The 23,265-nt window shown below is 41.3% G+C and overlaps 1 protein-coding gene across 2 annotated transcripts in view; it reads left to right on the top strand.

Moving 5' to 3' along the window:
* The window catches only part of elmo1 (engulfment and cell motility 1 (ced-12 homolog, C. elegans)), a 103,128-nt gene extending 83,867 nt beyond the window's left edge, over nucleotides 1–19,261 (top strand). The window contains exons 17-22 of one of the 2 annotated variants that reach the window (XM_080516349.1): nucleotides 7,662–7,825; nucleotides 10,062–10,174; nucleotides 13,932–14,039; nucleotides 14,398–14,480; nucleotides 16,672–16,746; nucleotides 17,690–19,261. In XM_080516349.1, the coding sequence (XP_080372475.1) occupies nucleotides 7,662–7,825; nucleotides 10,062–10,174; nucleotides 13,932–14,039; nucleotides 14,398–14,480; nucleotides 16,672–16,746; nucleotides 17,690–17,890 (744 nt within the window). In that variant the 3' untranslated portion in view covers nucleotides 17,891–19,261. Of the gene's footprint in view, nucleotides 1–7,661; nucleotides 7,826–10,061; nucleotides 10,175–13,931; nucleotides 14,040–14,397; nucleotides 14,481–16,668; nucleotides 16,747–17,689 lie in introns of both variants that reach the window. The other variant, XM_080516348.1, reaches the window with a different exon arrangement.
* Nucleotides 19,262–23,265: the final 4,004 nt, after the last annotated feature.

The raw sequence follows: 23,265 nt of genomic DNA, 5'->3' as shown, positions 1-23,265 counted from the left end.
GTGTCATAATAAAGAAGTAATTAATGCAATGCGGTACACAAGCCAAGGTCAGAGCTCGGCTTTCATCAGCGTTTCTTGACAGACTTATAGTAAGTGACAATTTCCCAGGCGACTTTCCTCTCCAGTCATCCATATGGGCTGTGCCTCACCTCACGGGGAGCTCGCTGTTGAAAAAGAGCCCCTCTGACAGTTTGTCTCGGCATGCAGTGCTGGCCCTCTAAATATGGCAACAACAACAGCCAGCAGCAACAGCCGGTGTCAGCCCTGCATCACTCATGCAAGGAAGAATAGAATTGATGCAGGAGGGTCTGTGGACAAGGTTTCTGTGCATGGTACTACATGGAGCAAGCGTTTTGTCTGAGTTAGTGTTGATCCCCGTGGTTGTACTAACAAGAGGAATAAATTGGCGTACTGTATGACCAGTGTGCACACTGGCAGCGTGTTATGCCTGTTATACCTGGTGTGTGCACTTGTCTGAGGGGCGGTAACGCTGTCAAAGAAGTCCGTAAGGCTTCCGTGTCGAGAGAAGAACTGATTTTCACTGCACTTTAAAGTTACATTTACCCCTTGCCAATCGATTTTGTTTTATTGAACTACACAGATATGACTCCTCGCATATCGGCCGATGGGGCGTAGACATGTAATTGAAATTTTAATGGATGGATATGCCTGTACACTTATTTGCTGTCAGCAGATTCAATGTGCAACCATGACAAAGTTTGTTAAGGGAGTCCAACCAAGTAAAATGTATAGTTTAAAAAATAATGTGGGTGTCTGGTTCGCTACTTTCATGGATTATACATCCCCCTCTATTAAAGGTCACTTTGACCTTTCATATCAATAATGTAAATTAAATACCATCTTAACAATGGTCACGTTTGACTCACAATAAGATTGAACTAATTCTAACCCATTTAACAGTTTCCCATTTGGTTTTAGTGTGATTTCTATCTTTAAGATGCTGGTAAGTTTTGTAAAATACTTGAAAAAAAATCTTAAACAACCTCTCTCAGTGCTTTAGTCACATCATGCTTGTAGGATCTATAGAACTATCATAAGACAACATCACTGATGTGTAGTGAAGTATTGATAAGACATTAGTTAGTAACTCTTCAATCACTTCTATATGTCTCCCTGAGCTTGTCTGAATAATCTTCACTTTGTAGATTTATTGGAGCGTTGCTGTGACACATTAGCTGATTTATGTTTAATACCGGCTAACAAGCTCAATGAAATTTTTGTAATTGTTACCTCATTAGTAATTTTTCGCAGTATTCAAGTGCTGCAACTGTAGCTGCTTTACATTAACACTTTATACCATCACTGTCCCACAGGCAGGGTAACATGAATGCTCACTTCAGCTTAAGTTCTTGATATTTCCAGTCTGCGGGACGCCTTTGAAGTGACACCAAATGTTGAGAGCAAAGTGAAACTTTGATGTTTGTCCCCTCAAAAGCCTGTCAGATAGAAAACTATGTTTTGTTGTGCCTTTCCCAAATGTCCTCTCACTCAGAACACAGGGTGAGGAAGAGTAAAAAAAACAACAAAAAAAACTGGCGCAGTTGGCATTGCTGGCAAAGATTAGTGTCACTATCATTTCATAAACAGAGACCAGAAGGAAACAATGTCTGCATGCAGAGGCAATACGTGCGTTACTATTTATTTAATACAGTGGAGCCTCTCTTCTTTTAACGAGAGTCTTCATAGAATCATGTAATGCCATTAAAATAATGGTAATATATATTATGATTCTATCATGATGGTGACTTTGGCTCAAGATGTATTGCGTTCATGAATCTTGAGGACAGCTTTGACACTTTTTTATCTCTTGCAGCATCAAAAACATTTTTGCTTCAGTGTTTTCGGCAATGCGTCATTAATCGATTTTAAGTTTAATACAGCCTGTCATGCAGCATGATAAGAGGCAGGTATCCTTTCATGCCCATCTCTGTGGCATTGTTTTCTTTTTTTAATCACCTCATGGTTTACTTTGAAGTAGATGATTATCAACTGATCATTGGACGCCGGCAGGGAATGGAAATGTAATTATCATTTCAATAACAGGCAGACACACTCTTCATTGTCTTTTCATACTTCTAGTTTGAAAATGTGAATGTAATAAATGCCTAAAAACAAATTGTACACACAGGCCTGTGTAGACTTCTTTTGTATCTGTGAAAGCATGTGTGTTTTGTCTACTATGGTAGCATCCCTCCGTCCTATCATCAGCATGTGAAATTGAGTTTTCGATTGCTTTCAGGGAGTTATCAGCAAAGTCATTATTCTGTGATTACTGGCTTGTTATTTGCCCGCTAAAGTGTTTCTCCAGAACAATCTCCAGATTTCGACTCGGCTTGAGTGGCGGACTAGCGTTTGACTGACGGCTGGTAAATGGTGTCATTAGCATCATCTTAGGTAAATGGTGCAGCGGCAACAGTCGATTGGTCAGCGAGAGAGTGGGACAGTAATTTGTTATGGCTCATGCGTTGTAGATGATGGATGGCACCGCAACCCTGAGCGAAAGGAAGTGTCCTGTTTGAGGAAACTGAATTGAGGAAAGCGGTAGGAGGCCAGTCAAGTGGCCACCTCTTCATTACGTGTGCTCAGCGGCTCTTGGGACAGCTTAAATTACTTCTGCTGACTCTTGCCCCGCTGTCTTTACTTCTCCTTGAAAGAGCTGCAGGAGAGAACGATGGCCTGTTGTCTGGGAATGATTAGGGGAACTTAAAGAAAGACCGAAATGAAGGTGAACAAGATGGAACTGATAAATCTTGGATCTGACAACAAGAAAGGGAGAGTACAAGATGAACAATCTTGCACTGAGGTAATCCAGGGGATAGCAAAGATGATGCCTGCACACGCCTAAATTTATCCTGCCAGTGAGCTCAGCCTGCAAAGTTTGTCTCAGCACTGACGTCATCTCACCTCTGCCAAGGTGCTTTCTGAGCAATCAGTGGATAACAACGAAGGATGAAGATAAAATATTCATTATGCCTCCCCCCGCCCCACCCTGCTGTGAAAGGACCATGTGTTCATATTAAATGTGATGAATATTTGCAATGTTAATTAGCATGAGAGCAGCCACATGGGCCAGCAGAATTGTTTTCCAGTTGGAGACATGACTGCAAACAAGGCATATTAATGAACGATCCCCAGGGACGGCACTGCGGAAACGCCAGGCCCGGATAGCAGTCGGTCTCCGGAGACCAGGATTAGGTTAGATAGCGAGCTGCAGGCGACGAAGACATCTGCCCGTAAAAAAAAAATAAAACACCTTGAAGTTTCCCGTCATTGTTCATGACTTCAGGGAGCAACTTCAGGGCTTGTTTTTTGTTTACAATCTGCAGTGTGCAATGCACTTAAAAATTATATTGAACAGCGCCCATCCATCCATCTTCTGTATGGCTTTATCTAACTTTAAGTCGCTGTGGGATGTTGCCAATTCCAGCCGACGTTGGGTCAAAATAGACCCCAGACACGTCACTGGGATGTAACAGAGCAAACAGAGAGGCAGACGGTCGCACACAGTCACATTCAGTCTTATGAGTAACTTCGAGTCACCAATTAACCGAAGCAGAGGAAAAGACCCAGACCCAGAGGAAAAAAAAAAAACTCAGACAAGGGAGAACGTGCAAACTCCACATAGAAACCTAAGTCCACAATCAAACTGAGGATATTTTTGTTGTGGGATTCCTGAGAGCCACTACACCACATAGTAAACACCTCTTTCTTTCTGTTAGTTTCTTATTGGAATGTTTTCCTCAACTGTGACACATCATTCATAATCCCAATGGGAAGATAAGTTATTGTTTGGGCTTAATTATTAAGCATTAAATGTTTTGCACGCGCGCAAAACATTTATGGTCGACTCTATGAAGCTCTGATTAAAAGCAGTGTGCAGGAGTGATAAATCTCCCTTAGCATGATTACAAGCTTTGCCCCGCTCAGCCGCCCCGTTTTGAATGATCATCTTACAGTAGATTATAGGTGGAGGAGGACGAGTTGGATGAAGGTAAACCTTAAAGTCAGTTATAAATCTGTTGTTCGTGGGACATCTGGTTCTCTCTATGAAAATATGACGGACCTATTTCAGAGAGAGACAGATTGGGTGAGAATAAAATGTATTGTTCATGGAGATGAGGTCCATGCCATAAAAGTAAGCGTAAAATGCGTTCACAGCTCTTTTCGCCGAGAGAGGGATGAACAGAGGACAGGAAAGGACATTTTCTCGCTTTCTGGCTTTTACATTTTGCCTGCTGTGTGGCACCACTGCAGAGCAGCAGCCCTCAAAAGAGTAACAAAGCAATCCTGCTGCTAATTAATACCCACCGAACTGTCCCGGACAACAGGACACATGAGCCCCCTTGATAACTCATTATGTCTCTCATATCCCACTTCTTATCCATAAGAATTATTTGGTTATAATTTAGCAGATGTGGAAAAAGTACTTTGTAGTCTTTTTTTCTTTTTTAAGCCACCAAGATCCTGATCTGAACTTTAGCCCGGCCATGTGGAGGGTTATGTGGAGGATGTACTATTGCCGAGTCACTGATGCTCGACATCATCTTCAGCTCCAGTTAACTTTGGAGCACACCACATATCATCGCACGCGCACTGATGTAGGTCTGTGACATTTTGGATAAATCAAACAATACGGTTTACGCATTTTTAATCACTACTGACTCTATGTGATCTCATGTCACCTTCTTTCGGCTTGTGGGACAATTCGTTTGCCCATTAGTTTTGGATTGTGCTATGATTACGCTTCCAAACATGTTTCCCTAATCTACAGATTAAAATCTGCAATCGGTTACAAAATGACTTTTTGCTATCTTTTTCGTGGTAAAAGCTTAACACCAAAGTATTACTGCCAGACCATATCAGATCTGGAATTAGAAATGGGTTAATTCCTTTTCTTGGCACTGCTGATATGCAGCATCAACTCCCCAAAAACGTCTTCTTCAAATGTCTTCTTACTGCATTTTGGCACCGAGCATATCGCTGATGCTGATTCCGGAGGATTATCCTCAAATGAATTCTATCTTCTTCTTTTTTTTTTTTTTTTTCGGTTGTTGGGTTGAGGTTATGTTTCATTTCTAGAGACTAAAATGATCTATATTTAACGCTCTCACCCCTGGCTCAGTGTGACTGGTGAGTGTCCAGAGGTTATATGTTGATGAGTAAATACACTTACAGTGAAACCAAACGGGGGGTAAAAAAAAAAAAGCATTACATAAGACTTTACTTGGAATCTTCGCCATGTTTTGGCATGGCTTAAATGATCTCCCAAAACATTTTCATCTTTCAGTGTATCTATAAGTTCATATAAGCGTGCAAAATATCATCCCAAACTCTTATTATCTCGTCTATAATTAGAGTGAACTTTCCTGCAGATGCTGGAAAATACAAGCCTGTCCTTCAGGCCTTTGATCAAGTGGGGAAGAGACAATGGAGAAAAAAAATTTCAAAGAGAAAAGAAGACAGTTTATTTCCTTCTGTCACCCGAGTGTGATTTGATCCTGTGAATCAGCAACTGCAGGCCCACAGGCGGCAGCTAACATGGTTGATCCATAATTAGGGCTGCTTGTCACGTTTGCAGTCACATCATCTGCAATAAGTGGAACAGCTCTGCCTGGCCAGGCAAATGTTGAGAAGCCAAGCAAAGTTTATTTTTATAGCCAGATATTACACTGTGTCTCAGTGGGATTTACAAGGCCGACTTCGACACCGGCTCAGTAAGACGGTCTCTGTTTTGGAGGACGACTGCTGCTTGCAGGTGATTTTAGATTTTTTTTTTTAATTGCCTGTTTATCAGAAATTCGGTTTGGTTTCAGAGATTCTTTGTGTGTCGACTGAATACCTTCACAAGTGACGAATATGTATTTTCGTTATATTAGTGTTTAAATCATAACTAGCCGAATGCAAATCACCTGTCAAAAGTAAGAGAGCAAAGAATAAAAAGTTAAATGCACGCAGCTGTCAATGAATATTTCAACTTAGAACTGATTTTCTGGAGACTCTATGTGGATGTCTGGAAGTATAAAGGGATTTTTATTTCTTGTCACAGTTGGAGCGTAATGTTGATGCTCTTTACACACACAGTTCACTTGTGCTTGTGCAACTATGCACAAAAAGTGGGAATGAATCTTCTACTATAGGAAAGCCTTTTTTTATAGATTACGCTGGTTGCACCTATTGGAATTGAGCGAAATCTTCACTGTTCACTCTTTTTGTTGGATTTGATGGTCGAAGACATTTCAGCAATTTGACAAGTTATTCATTTAAACTGTTTATTCATTCAACAAATTAGAGCCTCAGTATCGAGTGGAAGAGCCTGACAGCCACAACAGTCTTACTTCTCATTCACATCTCTTCATCTCTTGTGATATGGCAGCACAGACAAATTCAACCACTCTGCTGCTCAGCCCACAAATGCAAGTTCCTTGCAAATGCGGCACTATGAACAGGAAAGATCTGACTTTTCAACTGTCCAGCACAAAAAAAACTAATCAGTAGAAGGCACATTTCCTTCCTCTTTTTTTTAAATCAACACTTATTTATTTAATAAGCAAAAAAATACATGAAAAAACTATAGGAAGGGTAAACTGTTTCCATTTTTTTACTTTTTTTTTTATCCCTCCCTCCCATTGCACACAAAATGTCCTTACTGTTTGTATGCAGTGTATATTCTTTGAATATAAACATACACGTAGCATTCTGTTTCCCTGGAGCCCCCCCCCCCCCCCCCCCAGACTGCCTTAAGAAAGGCTATGAACCACTCGCTGATGTGCAAATGTAATGTTGACGATGTCAGTACAGGTCAAGCCTCAGTTTAATGTCAACCAGCATCTAGGGACCAAAACCAGGTTTACAAAGCTCTTACAGACATTTCTGTTCCTGCTGGAGTTGTACTTCTGAGTTGCTTCTTGTGTCAAGTAACAGATTTGCAATCCTCCAGTGGTCTTGCTAACCACTGTGTATTATTGTGTCATTTTGGTTGTAGCACTTTGCACATTAATTAACATATCAATTTCCCCTGTTTTGTGGTTTACAGTAAAGTAAGACACAATTTGATTACCAAGTCACACATTTTGCCATTTAAAGCTGGAGGCTTTAGTATTCAGTGTGTTTGGATGCAGCTTTAAACTCATCTTTGCTGCTGATACAGGAGCCCTGTGTGTCTGTCTCCTGACAGTGAGGCATATGCTCTGAGCTAACTGATTCAGGCATGCATGATGTGGTTTATGTGATGTTGCTGAGTGCTTCCCTTTTGTATTGTTGATTCTGTTGAACACAAAGACCCCTTAAGTAGGATTGATGACTTGGAACAGCACTCGTGTCATGCTTCTGCAGCCACTGCCAAATTAATGGTATTAGCTAGGTGGGTATTATAGGCAGGTTCTGTCATGCTTCTCCCTGATGTATGATACAAGGTCTAACACTTGACTCGTCAGCGCTGAATTGTTCTGCTTTGCTTTCTTCTTTTATGGAACTGACGGGATTAGTTGCTCTTGCCTTCAAAAACAATCCATCATTTATCCTTTTGGGAAAAGTTCATTTGATCAGGTTACTTTTAATAACCTGTGTATATTCTTAAGACTGTGTCATCGCACTGTGTAACACACCTCCCTCCTCCTCCTCCTCTCTGTTCTGCCACGCAGGTAATGCAGGTGGTGAGGGAGCAGATCATGCGAGCGCTCACTCTCAAGCCTAATTCCCTGGACCAATTCAAGAGTCGCCTGCAGAACCTGAGCTACACAGAGATCCTGAAGATACGCCAGTCCGAAAGGATGAATCAGGAAGACTTCCAGTCCCGCCCCATCCTGTAAGTGTCGTGATCAAGATATTGTTCAAATATTAAAGTGTAAAAAGTGATTCTCTGCTGACTTGAAGGAACAGGTGGAAAAGGCAAGTCTCCTTCATCTGTTGTTGAACTTATTGTTTCACTTGCATCTGCAAAAAACACTGATTCTTAACATGGTTATAATAGCTATTTTTCCCTCCTCCTTTGGGTTTTGCCAAAGAATCGGCTTGGAGCAGGTTGCACCTGTGGCTTTGTCCTTTGATTGCAAATATGTATTACATTAGAATTTCCCACCAGTGGCATTCCCAGTGAATACTCCATTAATGATCTCCTCCAGCTCATTACGAATGGACAGCCAGTCTGTAATAGATCATTCATTGACTGATCATGGATGTGAAGCTTGTAATGGAGAACATTGTCCTGTCCTTCCTGCATTTGATGGAGTAGGTAGCACTACTGAAAATCCATTCCACTGGGAGAGCTTGTCCCTTTGAATAGCAGTCAATGTTCAGCCAAGGGCTTATTGATTATTGAAACAAACTTTACAGCCAATTAATTGTAAAAGCAAGTGATGTTGCTTTTGCACAATAACACTGAAACCATTAAAAACTGCAGAATAAATCCTTAAGGTTTTTGTTTTTCATATTCATAATTTAGTGTGTTAAGAAATATGTTTAATTATGTATTACACAGTGGCTTTCAGTTGTTTTGGTCCTACAGAAAATAGATAGCAAACTCCAAGGTTGGACTTTGTCTTGCTCAATACTGAGACAGCCTGAGTATGTCTTACCATAGATTTAAAGAATCCCTGTAATACTTACAACTGTTCCTACTTTGCTGTTATCACTTTTTTTTTTTATGGAGAATGACTTTAAAAGAAGGTGAAGCGATGTCTTTGTGGTTTCAGATCAAAGCCGTCTTCTCTCAGAATGTCTGAGCTGAAGGACGTTTTATACCATTTTGTCTCCACTTAGCAGAGTTTGGTACATTTTTTTAGGTCTTTACTGCAATGTGGAAAGTTTTCTATTCTTAGAAAGATGCTTACACCCTTAAAAAACGAAATCAGCCTCACATAAAGAATTCACACAGTAAATAAACTCCGAACTGCTGTGAAAGCACTTACAAGAGAACACTAATACATAGCTTAAATCTAATGCAGTCCCCCAATAATTGGGATGAAAAGTGGCTGAAATAATTCATTATCGATTAGTTGTTGTTGGTTTTTTTTTATTAACTTGTGCTCTGCAATATTTCACTTATACGTGATTTATAAATTCACACAAGGTCAGTGCTTTGCTCCCTTCATCACTAAAACACCTGATATACAGAGATTTACCAGGAGAACGCTTCAGTTGTCTGTGATTTTTATGCCATAGCCAGAGAGAATCAATTTAAAATGGAAACCAAAGGGGGCTCTCTGAGAAAACAAAATAGCAAAGTCATCTTAAGCGAGTGAAGTCTCACCTGCTTAACCCAGGGGAGGGATGGAAGTGGAAAAGCCGAGCTGCTATCACCCATCCTGCCCAGAGCAAACCATGCCTGTCTCACTCTCTCACTCGCCGTTTCTATTAAAGACGCCAGAGTGGATGTCTGACCACAGATCAATGTAACGACTGGAATCAGCAATGAAGGAAACACAGGCGAGGGGGGAGACAAATGAGAAAAGACAAGAGCGGATGAGCCCGAAGGAGAGAAATAAGGGCAAAAATGTGATCAAGAACATCGGCGTGGGGGGTGGGTGTACAATGATGTTAAAAACCAAAGACTAATGTAGCTAAAATTTTGGTAAAGTCACTGATATTTATAAAACAGGAAAAGAATAAATGTTAAATTGAAGGAGAGAGGGTGCAATAATGAAGGGAAGCAGCTCTGCTCGGGCAGATAATGTGCATAATTTATGGTGACTGGTGCTGTGTGCTTTGCATTCAAATGGAGCACACATACATGGAGATACATGAATAAATGACAGGGATTCGAGCAGAGGATGTCGCAGCACGGATTCCTGCTGATCATCTGAACGAGATGCTTGCTGACATATTTCTCAGTGTGTGTCTGTGTGTACATGTGTGAACATTTCAACCCATGGACTTTTCCCCTCCACATGAATATTGCACTCCGCTGCCAACATAAAGCTCAAATAATTCACCTCTGTTACTTGCTGTCCTGTACCACCTCCTGGCGCTGCCTTGCCACGGGCACTGTTAAGAGAATTGATGCAATTCTGCTAAACCAATATTGTGTGTTTGTTGTTCTGCAGGGAGCTAAGAGAAAAGATCCAGCCAGAGATCATGGAGCTGATCAAACAGCAGAGGCTCAACAGGTTGTGTGAGGGAACCTGCTTCAGGAAAATCAGCAGTCGCAGGAGGCAAGGTGAGACACAAAGCACACACACACACACACACACACACACACTTGCACGCGCAGACAAGCCCAGCTTTATGTGGCCCTCATCCGTAGATCACAGGCATTGAAATTCACAGCTCCCTCTTCTCTGTCCACCAGAATTGTAGTTGAGTTTTCTCCCTTGTGTTCCTGCTTCATTACGTTGCCATCATCACCTTCTACTCTGTTCTCTACAAAAGCCCCACAGGACTTCTTCTTTGTTTTTCTTCACATAGGAGATCTTTGAAGCTTTTCCACTGCTGTGGATCCACCGTTATCTGGGATTTCCGATAACGTCGGAGTTCTATAGTGACACACATACACATTTCACGTCGGTTCACATCAGTCGGTCTTGACGTGCAGATGCACACGTACAGACTTCCAGCATATGCAAATCTAAGATGTGCAAAGGAGTACAAAGATACATGAAGCCAAAAGCACTATAAGAGCCCATTTTGACACGCTTGTCGTGATAAATTCTAGAAAAGCTTGGAGACGAGGAAGGGGAGACGAGCAGACTCCAGTAACCTCGGGCTCTGCTGTATGCAGGGTGTGGTAAATATGACAAAGCAGTGTATTACCTACTGAGATGTAACACAAGAGAGACGTTTTGGCTGGACTGTTCAGGAGATCTTGTGCTTGCTTATAAAGCTGTTTAAGAAACCAAGCTGCTCTTTTTCTATGCGTGTTTGGAAGGAAACAAGAGAAACTCTGCTCAAACATATTCAGTCCCCTCTCTTAACTTTATTCAGCTTGCACATTAATTTCCTTCCATCTCAGTAGCACATTGAGGAGGAAGCCGAATTGAAATTGAAACTCTTGCAGCCAACTTTGATAGGAGCGTGTTCGCCTGAAATCTTATTTCACAGTCGCTGCCGCAAGAATGAAAGTGAGTAAGCCACAGTGACTGAGGGGGAAACGAGATGCAGCAGTGGTAGTATTTAACTTGTATAATGCACTGCTGCTCAGTCACAGAGGATTTAATCTGCTTGCAACCTGATCCCTTCTGTCTCCTGTCCTCCCTCTTGCACTTTCACGTCACCACTTTTGCTTTTGTCTACATATATAAAAACATGAAATCAAACACCTGGTGACAAGCTCAGGTTAGAAGGTTGTTTTTGCTCGTATAGCATGACTGTCATCAGCTGCCCTGCTGGGAGTACCCTTTCCAATAAGTGAAATCAAACTGAACAAAATGTGACGTCTTTTTTTCTTTTTCTTTTTTTTTTTGTTCCCTCGATGCGTCAATGTACTCTGGCATGTAAAAGCCTGATCGGGAGTCGTCTTGGCAGCTGTCATCCAGATGTTGCCAAAGCTGGATTAGAGAGGAGCTAGAAAGAAACGTAGACTAGGTGGGGGAATAAAAGGGATTTTAGCTGAAAAGATTTCGCCGGGCAGATGCTCAGGTGCAACCCGTCAACCAGATTAAGTGCCTGATCGTCTTCGCTGCTTGTGCTCAGCTGATTCATGCTCGTCTGGCTTTTGTGCAGCTCCATGTTGTGAATGGGCTCATATTGCCACATCCTGCTTACTACCGCTGAGATCCTCCAAAGCTGGTTGGAGGAGGTGAAGATGCACATATAAATATACTCATGCTGGATCTACACACACATAAACCTGTAAAGTATCAAGCTTCACATTTACTTCACTTCACTCAGTCATCTACTGTATCATTGAGGAGATGCTGCCTGCATGCAATCATTCTGCAACGTCCTCCTTACATTCTCAACGCTCTATTTTCTTTACATCCTTCATTACAAGTGAATATATGTACCGTCATATATATGCTTCCACCTTCAACTTTTCCTGTTGCTTATTTTACTGTTCATGCATGTTTCTGCTGCCTCTCTCATCCTTTGTTCTCTTACTGATAGTTACAATACCTTCATGCATTAACTCAGTTAATGCATGAAGCGTTGATGTTCCATTAATGAGATATTAGATCATGACAAAGGGTGTACATGTAAACCGAAGCATGGTTTATTAGTCTAACTTTCATTTCGATAAACTTTTCTTCTCCTTATTGTTTTTACATTTTCAATCTCGCTCCACCGCAATGCCTTTTCTTTATATATAAAACGTGCCGTTGTCCTCCCACTCCCTCTCACAGCATCTTGTGTGACTGTTTCAAAGTCCCACAGTTTGCAAAAAGTTCACATCAAATATTAATTTAGCTGACTTCAGCTCAGATGACTCTACTTTCCAGACTGTCCATTACCAGACGAGCACTAAAGGCTGAGGGAGTTTGAAAGATAGTCTTGAAAGTGCAACATACTGCCATTAACAGCACTTTCCGTTCATTGTGCGGTAATACAATGCTCACTCAAAAGTCAAATGGAAAAGGGCCTCATTCTGCTTGATTCCATCATCCATCACTTGCGTAGTGGAGTTACAGGTTCGGGTGACGGAGACGGAGTCAAATAGATTCACAATCTGTCCCGAGCCAAAGGAAGAACGCAAGTTCCTGTAGTCATACACAAATCGGTGAATGTTTTAGTGCAGCTGATCCGTTGATTGCGTCCCTTCCTCTCACATCCCCCGCACAGATCTGCTCCCTGTGGACTGGTGCCACTCTGCAGCAGCTTGGCACCACCAACTGTCTATTTTCGGCAATTTGAATTTGGACTCTGCGTACGCCAGTGAGACCTCCCCAAATCTGCAGGCGCTCACTGCCAGCGCAGTCGGAGCCCACCTTGGCAAGAAACCACCAGGGAACATCAGGCCGGCCTCGGTTTAACTAGCGTTTTAAAGATGCAACTGATATTTACAGGCCTTCACTGCAGGAGGATTGCATTTGAAAACAGTCGCAAGAAGAAAAAAATCTAACCAGAAATTTTTTTTTTTTTTAATGAGGTCTCAAATTGTATCACCTTGAAACAAATGTGCCTACTAAAGTGAAGAACATGGTGTCGGAAGGTCTGTTCGTCAAGACTTAGATTTCACTTAATATCTTCAACTTATGTTGTCTGTGACAGTCATACTTTAGAGGTCTTAGAGGTGGCGACTGTCATTACTGGTATATAAGTGTAACATACTATTTCTCTGCTCCATGGCAAATGTGGAGTTTTCTAGATATCATAATCAATCACTAACCATTATAGAAATGAAGGGTCAAGGTCTGTAAATGTTCCCTTCTCCCATTATTCTGCACATAATTCGTGGCACCTCATGATTTTTCCTTTTAATGATATTTGGATTTCAGGTCAAACAGAATCTTAAAAAGTTCAGATGATCAAAAGCTCTGAAACTCCTAATAACGCTGATATTTTATCAAGAGGACTATTGGTTTACAAGTGTTTTTTACCACAGCCTACATTTTATGCAGCATTGTGTCACAACGCAAAACTAATTATTTAGGTATTATTATTATTATTATTAACTTTTACTTCTATTGTAAAAACATTCAAGTGTCACTTTGCCACATTTGAGTTTGAGGAGAAAAATCGGAATGTCCTGTTGTGATGATATATCTTATTGTTGAAACAGTTACAAAAAATGAAGGCCAATTGTTTCCCATCAGGAGCCCTCCCTCATGGAGAGCATTATAGCCCATCTGTGGATTTTTCTTCAAGGCTTTTTTTGTTCCTTTTTTCCTGCCGCGATCATTTTCTCTCTGGTTGATGACTCATGCAAATCCCTCCCCATATGATGCTTTTTACCAGCCGCGACTTATTTCACAACTCCAATCAAGCTGTCTCTTACGCTGCCTTCTGTCTTTTTTTAATTTTTTTTTTATTGTTTCCAGATAAATTCTGGTATTGCCGTTTGTCCCCGAATCATAAAGTCCTGCACTATGGAGATCTGGAAGAGAGCCCTCAGGGCGAGGTGCCACACGACTCTCTACAGGACAAATGTGAGTGTAACTTCATATTATTTGTAGTCTTTACCCCAGTGCTGGGTCAGAGTGGGGATTTTTTTTCAAATCTCTGAAGACACATGTGGGATCTGCAGGACGTTGCATAAACAGTGACGAGCAGCTGTCACTGACACAAACTGTTGGATTTTATAGTCGGTGTTCCCATCAGTTTCTTGTTGACTTGTTAACTTGTTGACCTTGCAAACTATCAAATTGTTGGAGAATTTAAAATTTTTAATCACTTGGACAAAACTGCACCCATCTGGGATGAGACAGTCGTCACTGGGATGTTGTTGTTGTTGTTGTTGTTGTTGTTGTTGTTGTTGTTGTTAACTCACTCCTGTCCTCACTGCAGTGCCTGTGGCTGATATCAAAGCTGTTATCACCGGCAAAGACTGTCCTCACATGAAGGAGAAGGGAGCCCTGAAGCAAAACAAGGTGTGTGTCTGTGTGTCTGTGTGTGTGTGTGTGTGTGTGTGTGTGTGTGTGTGTGTGTGTGTGTGTGTGTGTGTGTGTGTGTGTGTGTGTGTGTGTGTGTGTGTGTGTGTGTGTGTGTGTGTGTGTGTGTGTGTGTGTGTGTGTGTGTGTGTGTGTGTGTGTGTGTGTGTGTGTGTGTGTGTGTGTGTGTGTGTGTGTGCGCGTGCGTGCGTGCGTGCATGTGCGTGCATGTGCGTGTCCATAATGTACACATGCATATATGTGGGTGGGTGGGTGTGTACCCGGGCAAGAGAATGTGTCTCCGGATGCATGAGACTTACATAACATAATTTCAGTTACATAATTTTGCTTTGGGAAATAACACAATAACTTGCGATTCAGTGCGTCGCTCAGCGAGAGACATAGTCATCGGTGTAGTATGAATAAATTACAGAATAGCCCTTTTAACTGCAAACCAGACTCGCATCAGCGCCACCAGAACCACACTCGCGTCTTCTCTCTGCAGTTTAGATCTGATAGTACCAAGTAGGCCGGGGTGCCTTAACTGAGATAAAAGAGCCATCTTGTCTGTGTCTGTGTACTGCAGCGCCCCCTCTTCCATACTTTTTCTCTGCAAACCTTCACTCCCCACCCACAGGACTGTGATATATTGGATCTTGAATAAACGGCCTCGAAGACAAAGGAGTGCACCTCCTGCCTGCGTTGTCTCTTTTATTACCTTGTTGATAAGCGAAGGTCTAGGAGGATGACCTGGGGGGGGGGGGGGGGGGGGGGGCTGCGGGCGGTCTGGCAGGACCATCCCAACCTTGTGAATGAGAACATGAGCACATTTCATTACTCACTGTTACAAGGCCAGACAAAGTCACCTCTCCCAAAGCTGGCATGTGAGCTGTTTTGTGGGAAACCGCCGGACTAATAAAGTGTCACAATTTGCTGCGAATTCCTCCAAATAGAATCACGGCAAACGACATTTCTTTTTCTGTGTAGTTACAATTTCTTCTTTTCTGACACCTTCGGTGTCTTCAGACTCGTATTATTTAGAAAACAGCTGCGCCAACCTGGGAAAGCCTCTTTACCTGTCAGCTCTGCATCATTTTGCATCGTTTCTGAAGAGCACCTCGCAGCTCCATGCTCTAGCGTTTCAGCCACGAATGAGTGGGACGTTTGATAAGCATGGCTGATTGCATGTTCTGCCGTATTCACTGATGCGTGCACAATTTGCAGCGGGCCATGCTTGCGTGGAGAATCCTTTGCATCTAAAGAGCAGGTGCAGATCTGTTGCAGCCATATTGAAATGAGGCCCTCGCAGGAAATACAAAAATTAGATTACCAGTGTTTTATTGAAACTGGAGTCAGAGCAGCCACAGCTCCTCTGAAGTGGAGAAGCTCTTAATTATTGTTACAGTAGAAAAGAGAGCGGACAATTCTTTTAGTCTTCATATTCAATCATCTGAAATCAAAGAAAGTAGTGAGGTTATTAAAAACCGTGAGGATTAAAATGGCAGTTATCTAACTTCTCATCATAATCCCAGTTTGATTGAGCTTTTTCTCTGTTAAACCGTTTTGTTTGAATGGCTCTATGCAGTTTAGCTTGTTCACATATTTGGATCAAACTAAATTATGATATATAATGTAAAAGACAAAGTGGCCAAAAATAATCCACTCATTTCCAGGTTTACATTTAAGGAGCCTTTCAGAGCCGATAGAAGAGCTTCTGTTTCAGCTTTACTGAATCTTTTCTTCTCTGAACTCCTGAGCTGAGACGAACCTCCCCACCGAACAGCGTCACAAAATGCACAGAGGATTTCGTGTCAATTACCTGCTGCCTCCGTAAAGCAGCTGCTAATTTCACGCGGAGTGCCAGCACATATTTAATGAATCGCTTCCATGTGTACAAATCTGCTCGCGTGTCAAGTCCGTCCACAGTTCGTTTTCTACAGTCGACCACAGTGGAGTTTGAGTGTACAGTACCTGCAAATACTTTACTCAGGATCATTTGTATTTCACAAAATAATATATTTTCCTTAAAGCCGATGCAACAGATTGTGATATGTGAGGAAGATTACAGGGGAATTGATTCATAAATCTCACCTGTCAATTCTTCTTTCTCCCTTTCCACCCCTTCTTTTTATCTTCTACCCCATTCTATCCCTCCTCCTGCACACTGTGTCACCACATTTTGCCACAGGAGGTGTTAGAGCTGGCCTTCTCTGTCCTCTATGAGTCCGACGAATATTTAAACTTTATTGCTCCTGACAAGCATGAGGTAAGCCGACAGTAGTCGACCTTGTTGTTGACAGTGTCAGACTCAATGTGTTTTAAATAGAGAAATGTTTATATGCACTGCTCTATATTAGATAAATAGATTGTTGTGTTTGTTTGGAATTGGCAAATGCAGAACAAAGTGATTTAAATGCATTTTTATTTGCTATTTTTCCCTCGGATGTGCACACATAGCTAAAACTTAAATATGAACTCTACAAAACAATCAATTATTATTTCATCAACGGTTGAGAGAAAAGGATTACTAATGATTGTATTAACTTAATCAACAAAATAACTCATGTTTGTTTTTTTGTTTTTTTATTAAATTAAATCATAAAAACACAACTTTGATTCTGGAAGCTTTGAGATTTTAAGTTGTGGACCCAAGCACATAAATGATTATGTTTTAGTTGGCAGCTTTAGCTATATTATTATGAGACAACCAATGTTTCAACATTTTTTTATTCTACAATAGATGGTTGGGAAAGCACATATGAATAGAGTAAATTATTGGGGTACATAACACTGTATATATGCAGTTGATGCATGAACAGACAATTGGAGAGAGACTGTAGATAGGGCAGATGGATAGGTAGAGTGATCCCATATATACATGCAGAGCTAGATATGCAGCTATATCCAATAATTAGAACCAAATTATAAAGTCTATTCAAGGCAAACAAATTAATATCTTATTTAAACACATAACCAGACATTAAAGCAATAATACCTAATATATCAAAAGTGTCTGCGTTTGAGTTAACTAAGAAATACTGTGAATTCTGGCCAGTTTTGGGATGCAGGCCGACTGACATTGCCAAAAAGTTAAATGTTTAAAAGTTGTCACTACATTAAGTGAACATTTTTGTTTGTTTTGGACCAGATAGAAGAGGCATTTTCCGATTCAATTTGTCTCACTTACATGTGTGTCCGTCTCTCTCCAGTACTGCGTGTGGACAGACGGTCTCAACGCTCTCCTGGGCAAGGAGATGACCAGCGATTACACCAAATCCGACATGGACACCCTGCTCTCCATGGAGATGAAGCTCCGCCTCTTGGATCTAGAAAACATCCAGATTCCCGAGGCCCCGCCCCCGATTCCCAAAGAACCTAGCAACTATGACTTTGTTTATGACTGTAACTAGACGTACGAGCCCACAAGCCCCGCCCAAACAACCACCCACGCCTACTCTATTCACTGGACCAACCCCTTTTTTCTTAAAAACTGGAAAGAACACAAATAAAACCATATATTAGGGAGGAGAAATGAACTGTGATTGAAAGAAAAAGAGAAAAAAAAGGATTTACTAAACTATTTTCCTCTTGCTTCTATCTACACCTTTATAAGAGAGAAGATCGTGCATATTATCAAAAATGGTCACACTTGCGGGACTCTGGGCCAATGTGGATTTTTTTCCAAGTTGCCATGGAGATCAGGAAACAGGAAGTGTTTGTTTGGCTTGTTGTTGGTCATCCTACATCTCTTTCTTCTTCTTCTCCTCCTTCTTCTTCTTCTTCTTCTTCTCCTCCTTCTTCTCCTTCCTCAGTCTTCTCCTGTGTCTGATGTTTCTAAACCTTCACTTCTTGGTCGAGGCCCTCGCCGTCACTTTGCTCCGACGTTGTTGTAGACAAATGCTTAGAAATCCTTTTTGATTCAGCTTCCTTGTTGTCCCTTTTTTTAATGTTTATTATTTTTGCTCAGGGTTCTTGTGGAAAGGGATGATGTATGAAAGGATCAGGATGATGATTTTGTTGTTCAAAAGAAGGAAAAGGAGGGATTTTTTTTTTTTTTTCATTTGGGTTCAACTTCCCAGTGGTTTTTACTTTCTGTCACATTCACACTTACAGTATTTGTGGCAGCTAAATGTTTCCCGAGAGGCAGAGTTGCATTTCAACACGGATGTTCCTTGAAAATAGTCTCTTATATCTCTGTTCTGCTTCATGTATGCTGAAGACTGTTAGAATAAGTCGATCCTCAAAATGCAGGCACTATACAACAGTAAAATGCCTCTACTTTGAATATTAATGTTCTTATCGCACCGCTGCTTATTGCTTATTGTACACCTACACAGTGGCTTCGCCATAAAACAAGTGTAAACACACCACCATTGTGAAACACGCAGTCAAACGCACCCTTGTCTCTCCCTCATTTGAGTCTCTCTTTGTTGTAAACACTGCTGTACACAACATTCCTAAGCAATATTTGATCTTTTTGGTTTATCATTTGTAAGATGATCATGATTTAGCGATTTTTAAAATTGTGAAACTGCCAAGTAGTTGGTATTATCAAATGTAAGGTAGTATCTGGTCAAGGGAAGTTGACTTTGTGTGTGTGTTTAGGACTGTAACGGCCACAAAATTGAGAGTTTATGTATTTTTTTAATTTAAAAACAGATCATGGTTGTTATTTCTAGTATGATTTATATATTTTCCCCTACCTATTTAATGCCTTCAGATGTTTTTCTTTAGAATTTTTTCAAAGCCCCTCAAAACTGCTGTTTACATTAAAGGTTTAAGAACTGTAACTACTTCCTGTTGTTTCTCTCTTCATTCATAAACCACACACTGAAAAGATCACACTGGTATTTTATTAATACCACATTGAAAGGTCATTCTCAATGACAGCCTTTTTTTTTTAGCCACATGCAGTTATAACACAACCAAACTTTGTGGATAACTTTTGTTGTTGTTTTTTTACATTGAATGTCTTTTCATTTGCAGTTTTCAACAGTCACTTTTGGGAAATTTAATGAAATTATGACACATCATTTTGAGGAGTTAATTGATTGGTCTTTTTCTCTGTTGGATTGTATGTCACATTGGTGTGTTACAACTCTTCCCCTCGCTTTTCTCACCAGGCCAAATTACAGGAAAATGGACAGCAGCATTTCATCATGTTTTCTGGTTGACGAAAATAAAAACAACAGGCTCAATCAGTATTGTGTTAAATCTCTGAGCAAAACTATTTAATTTTGGACTATTTTCTATATTTTGCACAATTAAAATCCACAAAATCATAAAATATAATGAGGTACAGTGCAGATGGAGGTTAAACAACCTCCAGGGGGCTTTCTTTAAGCCTCTACCTAGTAAAACTTTTGCAAAGCTTTTTGAGCAATCATAAATATGGAAAAAACCGCTAAAGTACTTTAAACTACGAGTGAATAGTCGCAGGACAACTTGCCACCAGATTGGTTAATATCCCCACATACAGAGGGAGTACATGCAAACTTCACACAGAGACTCCGACAGCCTCAAACCAGGGACCTTTTTGCGGCGAGACAAAGCTTTAACCACCATGTCACCATGCAGCCTATTGTAGTATATTTGTGTCTATTTGTGCCCTGCTATGTCATCTGGTTTTCACACAATTAGTTCCAACAAGTATTGAAGTGAATCAGTTCAATAAACATGAATCAGTTCAATAAACATAAATATATGTAAAAATATGTATTTCAGGGCTTTCAGTCTTTGAACACGAGCACATTAGAAACCATTATGAACCCCTGCAATCATTCAGTCTGAGGGAACAAAGAGAAAAATCGTGCCTCATGGTTGGGTGAGTGGGAGTTGTCACGCAGAGAGGAACAATTTCTAACCCACCTCCACTTTCTTTATAAACTCCAGGTTCATCTCCTGTCAAGTTTAGCTCGCTGAAGCCTTCTGAGCTGCTGCAGCTGCAGCCAAAGTGACAGAAAATGTGGCAGTAGCGTCGGCAGGCCCCGAAAAAAAGATCATATTTGACGTTGTGTCTCTTTCCGAGCTGTCTTTTCCCCTCACAGAAAACTGTCTTGCCTTATTAAAGTAAAGGTTTTCGGCATAAATCTCACCCATAAATTCCTGATGACACGCTGAAGTGGGCAGAAAATGCTTTTTGAAAAGGTAATAATAATTTGGTTCACAGCTCAATACCGCCGCATTTTAAATAAATGAAGCCGTATTTGGAATCCAAACTGTACTTATTTTCGCATCCATCAAAGTAAAAACTGATAGTATTCATGATGAGAGGAGGGAGTCGTCTTTCTTTCTTTTAATTTGTGATTTCCGACCACTTGTTTTCACTTGGAATTTCTTTCCTGCAGTTTAACTTTGTGTGTCCTTGGTTTTGGTGCCTGGATTTCCCATTACATGCCCGGCTGTGTCACAGGATAGTTATTTCCCCCCCACACACACAGGTCGTGGCAGTACTCTACCCCTCCGAGTGTGACACCATTTCCCGCTTCACAGCTTTATCTACCACCCAGGATCCTCCACTGAGCTCCCTCTTTTGGGGGGAAACTGCTCACCCACTAATGGATACCGATGCTCGTGCTCATTAGGAATGTAAGTCGGCACCAAGCAGCATCTGCCTCCCAGTCTCCTGGGTGATGAGGAAGATGTCCCCCCCCCCCCCCCTTGTCTATACCACCCTGTGTTTGGTGCAGTCATCCTGTCTCTCACTCACACACAGCGCGCAGCTATTTAAACAGTCGCACGTTAATGGCTCCCATCCTGGGAGGGTAGGCTGTGCTGTGCTGTGCTGTGCTGTGCTGTGCTGTGCTGTGCTGTGCTGTGCTGTGCTGTGCTGTGCTGTTGGCCGGGCAGAGCCCGTCTGTGGAGTTGATAACTCACTGGATCTGATGGCCCTGATGAAACTATCAGCCAGTCATTAGCAGAACTGAAAGAGGGGAACTAATAGAGTGCAGATTAATTTTGTGTTACAAATGATGTGAAATATAAGAGAATAATAATATTCTAAACAAAATAAACAGTAAAGATAACAAATCCACCCAAAAAAGTAATATTCTGTCTCACTATCACACTTAATTCTAATATTTCTACATCCATTTGTCCAATTTAGGGTTCCAGTGCCAAGTCTCCAACTAACCTTGAATGTATGTTATTGCACTTTGGGAGGACACCCTGACAAAAACCCCAGAAAACATGAAAACTCGACACAGAAGATGGCCCAGGATATACTCCCAACTCCATCACTGTGCAGCCCTACACACATACAGTCTGAGTTATTATGTGTACAATATGGGATTGTTCTTTGCTACAGCATTTATTTTTTTCAATCTCTAGATTCAGTGCATATTGTGTGGGAGATTTATTGAAGCTCATGTATTAGTGACTATCGTGAGTGAGCTGAAGTTTGCAAAAAAAAAAAGAACTTAGTCAACATCAGCTTAGTCTGAATTTTGCAGCACAGAAAAGGATAATTGTGAAATCAATCACTTGGCTGGCATGTTGGTGAAGTGGGTGGCATCGCCGCAGCCAGGACGTTCTTATTCCTACCATTTCTCTGATTTACCTAGAAAAGTGTGTGCAAGTGTGTGTAATTGTCTCTCCAGCTCTCAGCAAACATAAGTTGGATAGAGGGGGTGTAGAGGATGGATGACGGATGGAGAATTCCGAGAGAAGTAAACCTATTATTTCAGGTACATGTGCAACAAGGCATACTTGTATTGTAGGACAGTGGGATGCTTCTGTTGTCTCGTTGTTTTTTTATAATTATGAAACTGAAATGAAACTTTGTATGGCCCCCATTCAATTCAAACTAACCACTAATCAATTGCAAATTTGCAATACTTAAAAGTTGGTATTTCACGTGTTTGTGTATATGCGGGTGTGTTATTCATGCACATGCGCCCACGAGGGAGTGAAAAGGACTTGGCTGGCCTCATTACAAGTTCTCAAAGACTTCATGCAGAGCATGTGACAGTCGCCTGAGGGCTGCAGCCAGCAGGGTGCAGCTCCTGTACTCGTCCAGCAGGGCACAGTAATCAAATCAGATTAAGGCTGGAACTGATTACATGGGCGTGCATGCTCACACAGCACGCTCTCAGACTGGCTGGCACTGCATCCAGACTCATCCGCCTCCTGCACTCCTTATCGTCCTGCTCGATAGTGTTTAAGGGTCAGTCCAGACAAACACAAACAAAATAGTCCCCATTAAAGTATTGACAGTGCACTTAGCAGATGATTCAGAGTTTATTTAACTGTATTTTTTTTTTCCATCCCTGGAGAAGAACGCTTCATATAAAATCCAATTTAGCTCCAAGTATACAGTGCAGATAAGCCAGTTGCAAATATCCCATAATCTCAGCAAACTCATATTCAGGAAAAATGTTTGGGTAAACGACTTCTTTAAATTTCTTTATAGCAGCGATAGCTCATATGCTGTTGTTGTTGCTCCAATTCCTTTTGTCTATTTCTGTTCTCTCACAGGTCAGGAAACCTGCAAACTTGTCGAGATTTTACACACTGCATCATCAAAACGTCTTTAAAGCAGGATGGGATTAAGGGTGAAACCAGCACTAACATGAAAGCTGTACTTTTATTATCAAATGTTCTGCCACAACTCAGTCTCTCGCCAAGGGTGTTATCGACAAAATGTCATCTCGGCCGAGCAAATCACAAATCTAATGGTGCCAAAATAGCTGCTAAAGGGCAGAGAAAAACTGTGTGAGCTATTCTAAGTTTTCCTGCTCGTCATTTGTATTGACTTGTTTTCTTGGCCGGCTCTCTCGTAGTCTCT

Source organism: Blennius ocellaris (genome assembly GCF_963422515.1).
Source record: "Blennius ocellaris genome assembly, chromosome: 20".
NCBI classification, from domain to species: Eukaryota; Metazoa; Chordata; class Actinopteri; order Blenniiformes; family Blenniidae; genus Blennius; species Blennius ocellaris.
The sequence above is the reverse complement of the archived record's forward strand: the minus strand, read 5'-3'. Positions and strand labels throughout refer to the sequence as shown.